At 37.1% G+C, this 18,057-nt stretch overlaps 1 protein-coding gene across 1 annotated transcript in view; it reads left to right on the forward strand.

Annotated features, from left to right (window-relative positions):
* Positions 1-18,057, forward strand: part of pard3ba (par-3 family cell polarity regulator beta a) — a 187,171-nt gene that overhangs the window by 101,513 nt on the left and 67,601 nt on the right. Inside the window, 1 exon segment of the mRNA XM_058773173.1 lies at positions 9,770-9,814. Coding sequence (XP_058629156.1) covers positions 9,770-9,814 — 45 coding nt within the window.

Raw genomic sequence — 18,057 nt, forward strand, 5'->3', positions numbered from 1 at the left:
AGACAGACAAGACGATGGTGGAACAGTTTCAAAACGAATAACAAAAGCACATAAAATTTGGATTTTGAAAAGCCTGTTGTCTTCTGCCATTTATGTGTTCGCTGATTTTTATTTATATAAACTGTGTATTTTTTACATTTTTTTAAATTTTACATCAAGTATGCCGCGTCTCCAAGTTATTTGTTTAGCTAATAAATGTACGTTTCTATTGGTTCCACACTGTTTACTGATCTTCAGTTTTGTATAGCCTACCTAAACTTTGTGTAAGTTATTTTATATTAGTCATATAGCATGGTGTATTTTTATTCATTTTGTTAATAAAAGTTCTATGTTCTACATATTTTGTTGTTGCTCCGCTAATTTGAAAGTGAAAGTAAAATGCGCACGGTGCTTTTAAGCTATTTTAAAGCGAAGGAAATTGAGGTGAAGAGAGAAAACTCAAACGAATTAAAAACAAACAAGTGCTTGAAACCGAATTGCTGCTAATTTGAAAGTGAAAGTAAAATGGGCACGGGCGCTTTTAAAGGCTATTTAAAATGGAAGGAAAGCGAGGAAAAGAGGGAGAACTACACCTCCACCGGTAATACCGGGGTTGTCACACATCGATTAACCGGTGGGAAAATTTCCTCACTGTCACAACCCTGCCTGGCCTGTTTCCCCCTTAGCACGGTTCATTTGGGCATACGTGACCACGGCTATCGTGCTTGGATCCGCGCCAAAACAATCGGTCCGAGATCGCCTGAACAAGGTGGTCTCGGCTCGATTGAAAACGAACTCTGGAGCAGCTTGGTTGTAGTGAGAAAGCAATCTGAACCAACGGACCAATGATTCAGGCTATATCACAATGTATGATGGGTAATTAAGTAAAATCTGTGAAAAGCAGTAGACGATGTCTGTGGGTGAGCACGTCTTCGCCATTCAAAATCAAAGTGTGCCTTTTCATTTTATAATGCCATCTTATTGTTCTTCGTAGTAGGTGCATTGTAAAAATGTTTTCCCGACGAATCCTGGACTCCTGCTCAAAATGATACATTTACAAATCAATATAACGACAGCTACAAAAAAAATCAACAATAAGCCCTCGAAGCTGTTGTTGTTCCATCCTGACGGATGACAGTTATGAGTGTAATTCCTGAAAATAAACCATGGAACTTTGACCAATGAGAGGACAGATTACTCGCACATGACTTGTATTAACAATTTTGGTCCATTTAGAAACTTTGCCGAAAGCGAAACGCACCAAGAATAAAAAGCAACATTGTAATAATTTGAATCCCTGTTTCGGGAAACAAAGCAATTCATCTACAGGTGTGAAAAGACCCTTAGTATTGCTAGGATGTTCAGAGTAGAGGTCTGCATTCCCGCGGGACCCGACCAGATTTCTTGCGACGCGGGATTAAATTCCCGAATAAAACGCGGTTGCGGTTGGTAACTCTAGTGCAATTTGAACGGGAGCGGGCGGTCTAACAATATCCCGTTCCCGACGTCTTTTCAGAACAGCATATCTGCACTTTATTCAAGCACCGGTACAGCCTGCACTTGACTGTTATGCACGCGCTGCACGCATGAACCAGTGCTTCGTTTTATTTGCGAGGTCTGTGCGCAGCATGTGCATAACGATGCTCAGAGCAGGCTAGCCTACCCGTGGTGAATATACGGCCCGCAGACAGAACAGGCAGGTTGTCGATGAGTGACGTACAGAGCAGAATAAAGATGGAGCAAAGTGTGGATGCGCTGTCCTTGAAGAACGCTTAACTCGGTTTTGTTTATATTTTGCTTAGCCTATAATTTTAAATGACAGATGTCGAATTTATTTATTTATTCATTTTTCTTCCGCGACACTTTTCCTAGGCTACTGTGTTTACAGCAAGATGTTAAACGAATTTAGTATTTTGACAATACGAATAAAATTATAATAGGCCATTTTTGTACAACCTACATTTTTTCCCCCTCTGCGACACTTGTTCCTATTGTGTTGTAAAGGTTAAACGAATTGTATCCTGACAAGACGAATAAAAATAAGGAATACAATTTTTGTACATTTTTATTTTCTCTGTGACACTTTTTTTCCCTACTGTGTTAGCAGCAAAATGTTAAACGAATTTCGTTTCTTAAGACACAAAATTCGTTTAACATTTTGCTGTCAATAAAAGACTCTTGACAAGACAAATAAAATAACAAATACAATTTTGTGCATACTACACTTTTATTTGTTAGCCTATCTGTCTTTCTTTCAGTAGAGGAAATTTAAATGTGTGATTCTGGAAACGAGATCTAAATTTAGCGGGAACGGTCGGGAAGAAAATTATTCAAAGCGGACAGCGGGTGAACAAAGAGTAAATATATCGCGGGAGCGGGTGGGTGCGGGATATAACCTCGCGGGAGCGGGACTTAAAAAACAGTCCCGCGCAGACCGCTAGTTCCGAGTAGGGGTGTGCGTTATTGACAAAAAATAATATCTCGATATTTTCTAGGATTTTATCAATAACGATAATTAGACGATATTTTGCTGTATGTTATTGTGCTGGTACCTTAAGGACTACCGTGGACAGCTGACTCCTAAGGTTTTTGATATTCTTCATATTTTGTGTGGTAGTTAGTTCACACTGATAGAAATTAATCTTTTCCAATAAGTTTAAACTGATTTTTACATTTTATGGGCATTTTTACCTTTATAAAGCCATTTTTTCTAAAAGTGTCCATTATCTTTTGAGTCAAATTCTTACATTTAATCAGTGAATTAGAATAATAAGACTTTTGGGCTGTTACCAAGCAAATTAAATCAGTATCAACAAAATTAATCTTTGCAATGCAGAGGAAGCACAGAAGCTGCAACTGAAGTGGCATTTAGATGTATTTACACACTGTTTAATGCAAGACATGAATGCATTTAACCTGCAATTACAAATGCATAAATCATGTTTTGATATATTAAACACAAAACATTAAATACTGATATTTGAAATTATTTAAATAATAAAAGATACTGTACTTTGAATGTGAAATTAAAATCGCCAGCAGGTGGCTGCAAGTCACTGTTAATAAGTCATTGCGATTGAACCGAATCATTTAAACGGTTGATTCATGCAGGAACGAAACGCCCTCATGTTGCTCAGAGACGCAAAACAGTGCTGTGGCTGTGTTGTTTGGAGTGATTTTTGTTGTCGAAATAAAGCAAAAACAGGAAATACGGTGTCTAAAACGTAAGTCTCTTAATTAAGCTCTTGTTTATTGAACAGTTGTAAAAAAATCAATATCACATTTGTAATCATGCAAATTTTTGGAGCGTTATTTTTCGTTATTCTTCATGTGAAATTGATTAACTAGGCTATATGAAGTGGTACAAAATAGCCTATATAAATTTTCTGCCCCCATGTCTTTAATATTGTGTTCATTCTAAATGTAGTGAAAGTGCAGTGAATGAACATACTCTACGCACGCGCACTAGTGTAGACTTCACGTAATGAATGCGTGCACTCTATAGGTGTGTTTTGAATGGTTTTTGCAAAATACTCAATAATGCCAAATCGCACATCGTTTAAACAACAATTGCGATATTATCACAGACGATATATATCGCACACCCCTAGTTCAGAGTTGTTTCTAGGGTGTTGATAAGGGATTCTGGGTGGCTGCTAGGGTGTTCAGAATGGTTGCAAGGGCATTGGGTGGTTTTTTCGGGTGTCCGGATATTTCTGTAGTGTTTTGGATGTTTTGTAGGGTGGTGTTCAGGGTTGTTGCTAGGGTGTTGATAAGAGTTTCTGGCTGGTTGCTAGGGTGTTCTGGGTGACGAGTGATTGCTAGGGCATTCTGCATGTTACTAGGGCGTTCTGAGTGGTTGTTAGAGTGTTTTATGTGTTGCTCGCACGTTCAAAGTTGTTGCTGGGGCGTTGGTGTTGAGGATTGTTTCTAAAATGTTTTGGTTGGTTGGTAGTGTGTTTGGGGTGGTTGCTTGGGTGTTCATTGTTGCTTAAGTTGTTGCTCAGGGTTGTTGCTAGGATGTTCTAGTCTGTTCTGGCTGGTTTCTAGGGTATTAATTTTTGCTAGGGTGTTCTGGCTTGTTGCTAGGTTGTTCAGGGTTGTTGCTAGGGTGTTCAAGTTTGTTGCTAAGGTGTTCAGCATGGTTTCTAGTGTGTCCTGGCTGGTTTTAGGGTGTTAATTTTTGCTAGGGTGTTCTGGATGGTTGCTAGGTGTTTAAAGATGTTGCTTGGGCATTCAGGGTTGTTGCTTGGGTGTTCAGGTTTGTTACTAGGGTGTTTAGCATGGTTTCTAGTGTGTTCTGGCTGGTTTCTAGGGTGTTTGTTGTTGCTAGGTTGCTCTGGGTGGTTGCTAGGGTGTTCTTGCCGGTTGGCAGGTTGTTCTGTGTGGTTTGCGCGAATGCGTTATCATGAGTTTGAGCAATAATAATAGTGCTGCTTGACTTAGCAAACACCGTGAATGGCATTAATATGAGTATTTGAGTATAATGTGCTCGTGAGGGATGTTTTTTCAGTCCTTCATGTGTGTGTGATATTTGCGTGTGTGTTTCTGCATGCACAAGTGTGACATTGTGCCTGTGTTTTGTTGAGTGTGGATAATCCAAATTTGTAGGTGCTGTCAAGCATTCAGTGCCAAAATATTATTTTTTCCCTCCCCTTTTTACTCTTCTGTACATATTTTTTCCCCCATCAGCCCTGTCTGTGTTCTCTCACATACGTGTCCATATGTACACACACGCGTGTGAACCCACACAAACCTCTCTTCCAGTGTTATTTCTCTGCTGGGGAAATTGAGCTCATAAAAGATGAAAAGGCTTATTTAAGAGAAATTGCAGTGTAATGAAACCCCATTATTGTATCCCATGGTGCAATGCCTGTGGCAGCAGCTGCTCTTCACTGCTCAATCCTGTTTGTGCGGATTAGTCTCTCTCTCTCTCTCTCTCTCACACGCAGACACACACTTTCTCGTTTTCACCACTCACACTCAGGCCCACACACACTAATAATGCCTTGTTTTCCTCCACGGATTGCTACTGTAAATGTCTTAGATGTGTCATAATGGTTTTCATAGATGTAGTCGCTCATATGCATTTCAAATATCTGTCGTTTTGTTTTCTAGAAGAAAATTCTGAGCAAGATACATTTGATTTTTTAAGCATTAAAAATGACTCGGTAAATAACGAGTGTCAGTAAATAAATGTATTTCTTGTTTTTTATATATTATTTTTTTAAATAAATGCTGTTCTTTTGAACTTTCCATTCATCAAAGAATCCTGAAAAAAGGTATCATACCTTACACAAAAATGTTAATCAGTGTTACGTGTTTGATGTTAAAACGGGATGATACCATAACATTTATATGAGACAATTGTTACTGGATGTGGTGCGGATCAAAGATGGTCCTGAGAACAAGTATTGCCAAAGAAAAAGATCTTTACTGGGCGCCTTGTAGACAAATACGAATAATGTGATCCAAAACTGGATCAAATACAAAAGGGAAATAAATTATAAAATTTAACACAGGGAAAAAAAACAGAGTGTCACCCAAATTAAAGTAATAAACATGACAAAACAATCCTTATAACCCCTAAACTGACTACCCAAAAGAAATATGAAAATAAAACCGAATTCTTCAGCGTATACGACGCTCAAACTAAACTCCATTAAACTACAAACAAAAATACAGGGGTGGCGTAACACTCAGAAATCTAATCTAACAAAGTACAAACTAACCTAATTAAAGACAAGAAAACAGTATCACAACAGTTGACTAAGTATTCAAATCATCACTGATAGACACATTTGATTAAGCAGATTCGAGGCGCTAAAATGCATCCTTTACTTTGAACTTAACCCATGATAGGACTGAAACTCCAACACCCACATCGGCATGATCTTTTCCAAAGGATTCGATACAAGTCAATAGCCAATAAACAAATCTACAAATAAAGCAAAGCATAACTCCTTAAGGCAAAATACATTAAGCCTCGGGAGACAATTGGTGTCGACACAAGACTGCTGACCGCGTTGGAAGCACAAGGTACGCTGGCGTGGCGCACGCACACACAATCAACCCGCGTCCTCAAATACAGCTGGCACTTGGGATGGGCAGAACATTGTGACGTCAGAATGATGATTAACAGTCGAGTCCACCAATAGACATCGACCTAGAAGCGGAGCAAATCAAAGTACAAAAAGACAGGAAAGCGAGAAAAAAGAAACAATATACACAAACACACGTGGAACGTAACAATCAGCACAACTGTTTTCAACATTAATAATTATCCGAAATATTTCTTGAGCAGCATATCAGCTTATTAGAATGATTTCTGATGGATCGTGTATAAAAAACAAACTCCATCACAGGAATAAATTACATTTTAAATTATATTCAAATAGAAAACTCTTATTTAAATTTTTAAAATGAAATGCTAAAATTTTAAATTCTAATAATAATTTACAATATTAACATTTTTCCTGTATTTTTGATATAAAAAATATATACAGTAAAATAGTGTGTGTGTTAGTGCTGTATTTGATATATCAATACGACAATGTATCGTCACAGCTGTCTCTGTATCGATATTGTGTATATTAATTTTTTGAATACAAGTACACCTTTAAAAGTGCGAGGTTTCTAAAAAATAATGATAGAGCATAATATATAAGCTACAACAAGGTTTGCGTTAGATACAGTGAAGACAGTGCATTAGTTTAGAACGCTTCTAAATCTTATATATTTTTTTTTTTAAATGTACAGAGTGCATTCATTTGTGCAATGATAACCTACCAGCAATGTTAAGAAGATTTTTTTAAATGTATTAATATGAGTACATTACAGCATAAATGTATTAGAACGATTAGGCTACATTTATTATTTATGGGCTTAAAAACAAGATGCAAGCAATCAGAATATTTTACCTGGTGGGGAGTGCCCAATGTAAACATGATACAAATGCCGTTACCTGTATTGTACTATGGTACAGTTATAGAGGCCCTTCATAATGCAGACGTCAGCTGCCTGCTCTGCCAATAGTTAGCAGTGGCCCTATATTATGCAGTGTTTAATAAACAGCTGTTTTACTAAATTCTTTTGAGGTGAAATTCAGTGCAGTTTTGTATCGTGATATGTATCGTATCGTATCGTATCGTATATGTATATATTAGGGGTGCTCCGATTGATCGGCTACCAATCACTATCGTCCGATAATCGCTTCGCTTTGGGATGTTTGATCGGCGGTCTCTAAAAAGGCCGTCTCAGTCTCTGTCCGGCGCAGGTGAAATAATTAAAATTCTGAAGGTGAGGTACAATTCATATTTATTCATTAAATAACGTATAAAGTAATTTGAAAACTTTCTGTGAGACATGATTTCACAAACAGCACACACTCTCTTTCTCTCTCAAAATGCGAGCTGCACACTGCACAGTTGACATAGCCATAGGAATTATCACTTGCACAATCGAGGCAGTGTCGCATCTTCACTAAAGTTTATAAATTGCATTTCTTTTAAATTTTTACCAGCGTTTAACCATTCAGCGCTCGCGCGCTCTCCTGGAGACCGTGCACTCATGCACACTCGCAGCGCACACACACAACACCAGGTTCACATTACTCTGTTTGCAGTGCGTATGCGGTGCGTATTTTTTCTGCGCTCATGTTAACGGATTAAAGCGTGCACACTGCACACGGTTACGGTCCGGCAGTGCGTTCCAGGAGCGGTGCGTCTGCAGCAGTGCAGAGATAGTTTCCTCTGCACGTGCTGAATTAAAGTGAAAACGAAAATGTAGTAATTACACCATAAATGTATATAATTAAAGTCTGTGTTTCACAGCCAACACACGTGGCTTCTTGGCTAGTATTAAAGGAAAAGAGCACTTTTAGATAAAAAGGCCATGATAGATGGCACTCGTGGAGGAAAACAATGTTCTTTGTGAACCGCAGAATTGTTTGTAATAAATATTTAAATGCAAATGAAAAGGTAGTAGAGCTGACTGTTTCTGTCAGTGGTAAGTTAGAATGTTTGTGATAACGTAAAAAGTAGTTTAAATGTTTTGCCACTTGCTTGAGCAACTGTGTTGTGCTGTGTGTAAGATATTGTGCAACAATTGCAGGAGTGTAAAAACAAAAATGCACTTCATGACCAAACATTTAGGTGAGATAAATATATATTTTCGAAAAATGTATAAAATATGCTCCCCTCTACTAGGGATGAAACGATACCATTTTTTTTTTCCAGAACCGATCCGATAACAAAAATTCTGAGTATCTGCCGATGCCGATCCAATCCGATACCAGCGCAGTTTTTAAATTTTTTTAAAATCAATTTAGAATTTCTATACTTCTCTGTGTTGACCCGATCCTCACTCTTTTGTGTGTTAAACACAATCTACTACATGTAGATAACTTCATTTTAATGAAAAAGAACAATTGAAAAAAAATATAATCTATGACAAAAATACTATTATAAACTAGGTTAGTGGATAATTCAGCAGCAAAAGATACTCTAGAAAACCTAGTGAAACATTTTTATTGTTTAGCCAGTCAGTCTCCAGACCTTAATCCCATAAACAATCTGTTTTCTGCATTTTTCTCTCACTGTTCAAATAAACCTACCATTAAAATTATAGACTGATCATTTCTTTGTCAGTGGGCAAATGTACAAAATCAGCAGGGGATCAAATTTTTTTTTTCCCACACTGTATATTCTATGTTATGAATTTTGCTATGCGTGCCCAATGTAAGTTGAGCCTTTTGAGTGTTTGTGTGTGTGTGTATGTGTTTAGCCAAAGCACAGATGTTCTCAGCTGTACAGAAGCGTAACTGGCCCTGCACAGTCTTTCCTAATTAAAACCAAGTGTGGCTACTTGCAGTAGGAGAGAGATAGAGCCATACATCAGGACACATGTGGAAAAAGCTAGAATTAAGGAGCTCTCTACAAATCCAATGTATTATTTTGTCAGTTCAGTTCTGTTTCTTATAAAGGTTCAGTTTAAAAGACATTATAAGTCATGCTAGGACTCAAATGCATTACAATTGCTGATTTATTCCAGGTTAAATATAATCCTAAAAATAATGTAAATCCTATAAAATCAAAACTGAACGGGATTGTCAGCCCATTTTCTTATCCTCATGTTGTTCTAAACCTGTATGAAATTATCTCTTCTGTTCAACAGAAAAGAAGATATTTTGAAGAATGTCGGTAACCAAACAGTTGCCGGCAGCCATTGACTTCCATAGTATTTTTTCCCCATACTGAAAGTCAGTGGGTACCATCAACTGTTTGGTTACCATCATTCTTCAAAATATCTTCTTTTGTGTTCAACAGAAGAAAGAAACTCATACAGTTTTTGGATCAACTTGAGAGTGAATAAATGATGACAGCATTGTTATTTTTCTTGTTATTTTTCTCTTGAAGTTTTAGGCTTATACCTTAATGTGTAACAGAAGCCTAAACCAGTATAAGTTGGTTTTAGGTGGTCTACTGGTCAGACTAGGAGATTATCTAAACCAGCTTGACTAATTTGGAAGACCAGGCTAAGATCGGCTTAGACTAATTTAAGCTGCTTTTCTCTGCATGATAGTGGAAATCTGGATTCTAGCGTCAACTTAAAATCAACTTACAATAGAAGTATAAATGCATGCAAGTGTTTTAAAAGCATTACGGCAACAGTTAAACATTACACTTGTTAACATGAGCCTGTTGTGAAGTTATATCCAGTCTGGAATGTCTGTTGGGTGACACAAATGAGTGTTTGAGGAGCTGATCGATGTTTTGTTTATCTGTTTCAGTAGCAGATGAGAGTAACATGGCCTCCATTCAAGGACAGAGACCTGGTAAGAACTTGAACACACACACACGCAGCACATATTAAAGCCACACACCACATGAGAATGTGATTTTACTACGGTTAAGGAGTTTTGTTAGGCATGTTAAGCCAAGTTGGTTGGAACCCTCTTAACCGTGGTAACTTGCTTTATTTTAATGAACAGCAGTAACAGAAATATGATAAAAGATGGCAATGTTCTATACGTGATTAATTTTATTCATAAACAGTAAGTAAGCAATTGCTGTGCCAAGTTGTTTAGTTTATCAGCCTCGCAACTTCAGTTTCACCATACTGCTTTAATAGCCAACATCTCATTTATGGTCAAGCGCTGCAAGGCTGGCCCAAGATCAAGCATGCGATCTGTAAAGCGCTGTGTTAGTTGACTCACAGGCCAGTAATCTGACTCCAGATCAGTGGCTGTGTCTCAGCCAAGTCAAATGAAGATAAACGGAGGGCGACTGCTGGCCATTTGTAGCCTGTCAGTTGAGGTGAGAGAGTGAGTTGCTGCAAGGAGTGATTGAGTTGGTGGAGGAAACAGACGGACACAGTGAAAGCAGTGACCACACGCTACAAGATCACAGACACATGCAGGGCCTGTTCCAAAAATCCAGTTTTTAGTAAAAATAGGCAATCATTTAAATTATAATATAGCATTTTCAGTCTTAACAAAGACTGCTCTGCAGATTTTTGAAAGTGACTTTTTATTTTATACTTTTATATTTATACACTATAAATTTCTAGTTGTAAATATATATATATATATCTATATCTACATCTACATATGTACAGTGGGGCAAAAAAGTATTTAGTCAGCCACCAATTGTGCAAGTTCTCCCACTTAAAAAGCTGAGAGAGGCCTGTAATTTTCACCATAGGTATACCTCAACTATGAGAGACAAAATGAGAAAAAAAATCCAGAAAATCACATTGTAGGATTTTTAAAGAATTAATTGGTAAATTCCTCGGTAAAATAAGTATTTGGTCACCTACAAACAAGCAAGATTTCTGGCTCTCACAGACCTGTAACTTCTTCTTTAAGAGGCGCCTCTGTCCTCCACTCGTTACCTGTATAAACCGGCGTTTGAACTAGGGGTCGACCGATATGTGTTTTTCAGGGCCGATGCTGATACCGATTATTACAGACCAAGTGGCCAGATATTTTTAACCGATATATTATGTCTGATGTAAAAATGAAAATTAATGTCAAAATTAAGAATAACAAGGGCTCTGACAAAAACTGCCTTCCCTGGTGTTGATTGCACTTCTTACTCTTGTCATCCTCCATGCATCCATCTACAATAAGGGTAATATAAAGAGAGAGTTAAAAGTGGGGCCACTGCATGCTTCATGATTAAGCCTATGAATACTGTACTTCAGCTAAACAGCTTGGGGAAATGTAAGTATTTGGCTTCAATAATTTACATGTTAGAAAGGTATGTGTAATAGCATAACCTCATAATTATAATATAATAAGTGTAAATAATTTAATTGTCTTCATAGCTCCATTGTAGAAGTTGTGAAGAAGACTGCAACTATTTTAATTAAACTATAGCACTAATAGCCAGTTATAGGCACACTTGGTTCAATAGCCTATTGAAATGTCACAATTTATGTCGTCCTAATCTTGGCCTGTGTGACAGTATCTTAATCTTGGCCTACGCGACAGTAATTTCGATTACTTATAATTTACAGTGCAATGCAAATGAAGCCATAAAACATTAATTTCAGTTATCTTTTAATCAAATGAGAGTTCAACTCCATTTTTTGGCAAACAAATGGGTTTACCATTAAAATTAAAACATGGAAGAAATAGCGTATTGTGTAATTATTCTTTTAAACAAAAGTTGTTGTTGTAGTAGAAGTAGTAGTAGTAGATAAACTGAACTTTTATTTTGACGGGTTGCCATGAGGACCTCTTAAGTTTCTGTATAGCCTATGTATGTGATATGACGATCGTTTTACTCAAATGAAACGGTCAAATGCTCAAGAAGCAACTCTCACAGCAGTTCTGGGGATGTTGTTCATGTATTTATGTCCTCATTTAGTGAGACGGAAGATGCTGAAAACACCGCGAGCGTTACGCACTTCAGTGTGTGTGTGTGTGTGTGTGTATATAATCAAAACCGCGTGTCTGTGCCATTCACATATACAGAGACACGCAGAACATGCAGAATTCATATTTAAAGTCTTTTTGCAGCTTAATATTTACAGATACTAGTCCATAGCGCGAGTCGATTTAAGTGTACTGACCTACTTTTGATTAATTCATCCAAACTTTGACTGACTCCGTGCGTTATACAGTAAATTTCCTTTATATGACTGGATTCCGCGATTCCGTCTGCGTTTTCCCCATCGCAGAAACCATAAATAGATAATATTGAGGTGTTTTGCAACTTCAGTGTAGTAGATTGTGATTTATTGCAACTTGAGCAACGTCTGCTGCTGCCTTTGAGAGACAACTGATGCGTGATGATCACTGAAACTGTAGCAAGCGCTTTCGGTGTGAGAGTGCCTTTAGTCTTCTACATTGATTGGTCTGACTCGTGACTCCCAACAAATCAGATGCGCGGTGGGCGGACACTAGAGTGGTGAGTTCTGACAGGCCGCATCAGAGCCAAATAGCGCGTTTCAAAATTAAATAATTTTATCGGCACATGGGTTTTGAAAATGACGATACCGATAATCATTAAAATGCTTAATATCGGTGCCGATAATCGGCCAGGCCAATAATCGGTCGACCCCTAGTTTGAACTAGTTATCAGTATAAAAGACACCTGTCCACAACCTCAAACAGTCCAACTCCAAACTCCACCATGGCCAAGACCAAAGAGCTGTCAAAGGACACCAGAAACAAAATTGTAGACCTGCACCAGGCTGGGAAGACTGAATCTGCAATGGGTAAGCAGCTTGGTGTGAAGAAATCAACCGCGGGAACAATTATTAGAAAATGGAAGACATACAAGACCACTGATAATCTCCCTCGATCTGGGGCTCCACGCAAGATCTCACCCCGTGGGGTCAAAATGATCACAAGAACTGTGAGCAAAAATCCCAGAACCACACGGGGGGACCTAGTGAATGACCTGCAGAGAGCTGGGACCAAAGTAACAAAGGCTACCATCAGTAACACACTGCACCGCCAGGGACTCAAATCCTGCAGTGCCAGACGTGTCCCCCTGCTTAAGCCAGTACATGTCCGGGCCCAGTAAGCCAGTTTGCTAGAGAGCATTTGGATGATCCAGAAAAGGATTTGGAGAATGTCATATGGTCAGATGAAACCAAAATAGAACTTTTTGGTAAAAACTCAACTTGTCGTGTTTGGAGGAGAAAGAACACCATACCTACTGTGAAGCATGGGGGTGGAAACATCATGCTTTTGCTGTTTTTCTGCAAAGGGACCAGGACGACTGATCCGTGTAAACGAAAGAATGAATGGGGCCATGTATCGTGAGATTTTGAGTGAAAACCTCCTTCCATCAGCAAGGGCATTGAAGATGAAACGTGGCTGGCTCTTTCAGCATGACAATGATCCCAAACACACCGCCCGGGCAACGAAGGAGTGGCTTCATAAGAAGCATTTCAAGGTCCTGGAGTGGCCTAGCCAGTCTCCAGATCTCAACCCCATCGAAAATCTTTGGAGGGAGTTGAAAGTCCGTGTTGCCCAGCAACAGCCCCAAAACATTACTGCTCTAGAGGAGATCTGCATGGAGGAATGGGCCAAAATACCAGCAACAGTTTGTAAAAACCTTGTGAAGACTTACAGAAAACGTTTGACCTCTGTCATTGCCAACAAAGGGTATATAACAAAGTATTGAGATGAAATTTTGTTATTGACCAAATACTTATTTTCCACCATAATTTGCAAATAAATTCTTTAAAAATCCTACAATGTGATTTTCTGGATTTTTTTTTTTCTCATTTTGTCTCTCATAGTTGAGGTATACCTATGATGAAAATTACAGGCCTCTCTCATCTTTTTAAGTGGGAGAACTTTCACAATTGGTGGCTGACTAAATACTTTTTGCCCCACTGTATGTATGTGTGTGTGAATATATATATATATATATATATATATATATATATATATATATATATATATATATATATATATATATATATATATATACACGATACAGTGCCCTCCAAAAGTATTGGAACAGTAAAGACAAAATTGCTCTGTTGGCTATGGAGTCAGAATGTCACATTTTATTTTTGGGTGATTCAACACATAGATGTTTTACCAGCTGAGAAGTTTTTTTAGAGTTTTAGACTTTTAGAGTTTCATCCCTCGATCTGATGCGAGCATAAGTATTGGGACAGTTGCCTCACAGATCTTTCTAAGTGATCAGCTGTGTCCTGTTGCATTATTTCTTCAGATATTAAAAGCAGGGAATGTGTCGTATTAGTTATATCCATTACTTCTGCATTCTGAATCTTGCATTCGATGATGACACGCACAAACCAGGATGAAGATGAGGGAGCTGACTTTGAGAGAAAAGCAAGCAATTTGGATGCTAAAAGAAAAGAGGAAGTCAATTAGAGCTCTAGCAAAAACAAAGGGCATGGAGAAATCAAGAGTTTGTAAACCACCAGCGACACCAGCAACCAACAACGACCTGATCGGCTGAGAAAACAACAGTAGTTGATGACAGACAAATCATAAAAGCTGTGAAAATGAACCCTAAAAGACGTGTCTGTAAAATCACCAACAGCTTCCAGAAAGCTGAGGTGATACTCTGACAATCTACTGTCCTCAGGAGACTTTGACACAGAATTGCAGATGCTACACAGCAAGATACAAACCTCTGACCATCTCCAAAAATAGAAAGGCAAGATTAGAGTTTGCAAAAAAGCACAAAGGTGAGCCAGAAGTTTTGGAACTGTGTTTATGGACTGATGAGACAAAGATGAACCTTTATCTAAGCGATGGGAAAGCAAAAATGTGAAGAAAAAAGGGAACTGCAATGATCCCAAGCATACAGCCTCATCTGTAAAGCATGGCGGATGTGTTGTCATGGCATGGGCAAGCATGGCTGCCTCTGGAACAGGCCCTCTCAACTGTACTGATGACTTAATGTATGATGACAGTAGCAGAATGAATTTGGAAGGGTACAAAACCATCTTGCCTACCAATATTCAAAAAAATGCCACCAGATTCATTGGGAAGTGCTTCATATTGCATCAGGACAATTATCCAAAACACCTGCCAGTTCAGTCAAGGAGTTTATAAGGGCAAAGAAATGGAAAGTCTTAGATTGCCCAAGTCAATCTCCAGATTTAAATCCGATTGAGCATGAATTTCACCAGCTGAAGAGGAGAGTAAAGGCAGAAACTCCCCAAAACAAGCAACAACTGGAATTGGCCACATTAAAGGCTGGGAAAAGTATTTCAAAGGATAAGACCAAGAGTCTGGTGATGTCTATGGGTCACAGACTCACTGCTGTGATAGTGCACAAGGGATCTGCAACTAAATAATAGCTTTTAATCTTTTATATCTGCCTCATGTTTAACTGTCCCAATACTTATGCTCACATCAACGAGTGGGATGAACTCTAAAAGTGCTGTTCTTTTTATTTGGTAAAACATCTATGTGTTGAAACGGCTAATAATAAAATGTGACATTCTGTAGTTTTGTCTCATATTCATCTTTTCATCATATTTGCAAATGTCTTGACTCCACAGCCAACAGAACAATTTTGTCTTCACTGTTCCAATACTTTTGGAGGGCACTGTGTATATATATATATAACTTTAATGTGTGTGTGTGTGTGTGTGTGTATATATTTTATCTATCTATCTGTCTATCTATATATCGATATATATATATATATATATATATATATATATATGTATGTATATATGTATATGTATATATAAATTTCAGCTAAGCAAAATTTTGTCTTGACAAACAGTTTCGCACATTTTTTAAAGGGATTTTTAATATTTTTTATAATTATATATTCATATAATCTTTATTTAGCTAAAACTGAAACTAAAGTTCTACCCCCCCACCCACACTTCAAATAAAAAATAAGTTAATTGAAATAAAATATAAAAACTTCATTATTTCAGCTAGTGGCCAAGCATCTCTCATTTTAGTTTAGTTTAACTTGATGTACTAAAATAACTAAAACTGAAATAAAAATGTATTTCTCTTTCTCTCACACGCTCTCTCTACTATTGACAAAAACACACAACAAAATTACTAACACTTTACAATTCAAATGAAATCAGAAAATATAAAAATAAAACATTAAAAATATTAATAAAAACTATAATAGTATCTCATTGATGCTTAAATATTTATTTTTAAATATTTGTATTTATAAATATAAAAATATATAAGGAAAGAGAGAGAGAGACAATGTGAAGTTTTATATATTTTATATTTATAACTTTTTAAAAATATTTTATAGATTTATATCCATAGTACAAAACCTGACCGCAGATTTACTGTACACTCAGACTCAAACACATGGGACTGGATCATAAATTACATCATAATCAAAACCACATGCACACAATCAAGATTGAAATTTAGCAACGCTCACAGCATGTGCATGCATAAAAACATACACAGTCCAATTTACATGCATAGTCTACACATGATGCTTTTGTATACTTCTCAGGGGTCGGGGACAATGGTAAATACATGGAAGGCTGATTGGAGTGTAGTTTTACAGATGTGGGATCCAATAGATATTGACAGGCTGCAGGCTGTTCTGCTGACGCACTCATTTTTCTCTCTTCTCTCTGGCACGCTCTACCTACACCAGACTCCTTTATATGCTCTGACATATTTCATTATTAGGATGGTCTTGAAGACGTGGCCGCTCTGAGTTTAATCTGACTAAAAACCCCCAGCTAGGGCCAGCCAAGCCAGCCACTGCGGTACTCCAAGACCTCTCTCTCTTTTCTTGTATCTGCTTTGCAGTAAATGTTGTATTTTTTATTTATTTTTCCTGTAAATTCACAATCTAGTCCAGCATTATGCAGGTCCTATTATTATTAGGTTTTTGCGGTGTGTACTAGATGTTTTAGTAAAAATGTATTGCTTAAGGTCATTTTCTAGTTATTTTTTCCTAATAAATAATTCTAGGGAGTTATGATTTATTATGCAGCTTATCCATCAACCTAACCTTAAGCAACCTTAAAAAAAAACATAGCACTCATGTGATGTTCCCTTTATGCTAAGTCACAAATCATATGACTGCCAGTGAAAATTGTATCCTGGAAGCCATAATCCATTATTTCTATAAAGAGTTCATGAGAAAGATGTTGTCAGATGTTGCACGCTAGTCTCAATCACTAAACGACACCATAAAGAGAGTTTTAGGTGTTCTAAGAGACCAAGTCAAAACTTTACTGTTAACGGTCATATTAAGCTTTAGATAGTGAAGCATATACTGTAGCTGATAGCATGAAATAGTGTGGTTTGGGTTTGTGTGTGTATTTAAATGTACGCAAACACTTACTGTACATATAAAGTCTAAAATGTTTTGCTTTCTTTGCTAATGGCAGGTAAACTAGAAAATATATTAGAAAATATTTTGAATTACCATGAAACTGTATCCTGCATTGTTTCATTAAATTTGCATTTATTTTATTTTATTTTATTTTACAGCAACTAAGTTTTCTTTAACTAATATCCATTCATTTTTGCCTTACAAGTGAAGTGTGTAAAAATTTACATACCCATAAAAATGTGTCCCTCGTATTTTAATTTTTATTAACTAGCTAAGCTTGCATTATTTCATTAAGAACAAGCAATTTTCTCTTTTCAGCATGTAAAATCAGATTTACTTTATTTAAATTTATTTTATTTTATTTAAATTTTTTATTTTATTTTATATTTTATGGCAGATAGGATATACAGTCATGCCCCAAAATATCGGCACCCTTGGTAAATATGATCAAAGAAGGCTGTGAAAATTAATCTGCATTGTTAATCAATCTTATTGGGTAATAAGAATTTAAAATGGGGGGAAATATCATTATGAAATAAATGGTTTTCTCAAATACACGTTGGACACAATTACTGGCACCCCTAGAAATTCTTATGAGTAAAATATCTCTGAAGTATAGTCTCATTCATATTCACACTTTTGAGCACTCCAGGGTGATTATGAACATGCAATTATCCAGCCATGGCTTCCTGTTTCACAGAAATATAAATAGGAGGGAAAATAAAGCCCAAATTCCTTTAATCATCCATCACAATGAGAAAAACAAAAGATAATTGAGCTTCAC

This window comes from Onychostoma macrolepis, chromosome 01 (genome assembly GCF_012432095.1).
Source record: "Onychostoma macrolepis isolate SWU-2019 chromosome 01, ASM1243209v1, whole genome shotgun sequence".
In the NCBI taxonomy this organism is placed as follows: Eukaryota; Metazoa; Chordata; class Actinopteri; order Cypriniformes; family Cyprinidae; genus Onychostoma; species Onychostoma macrolepis.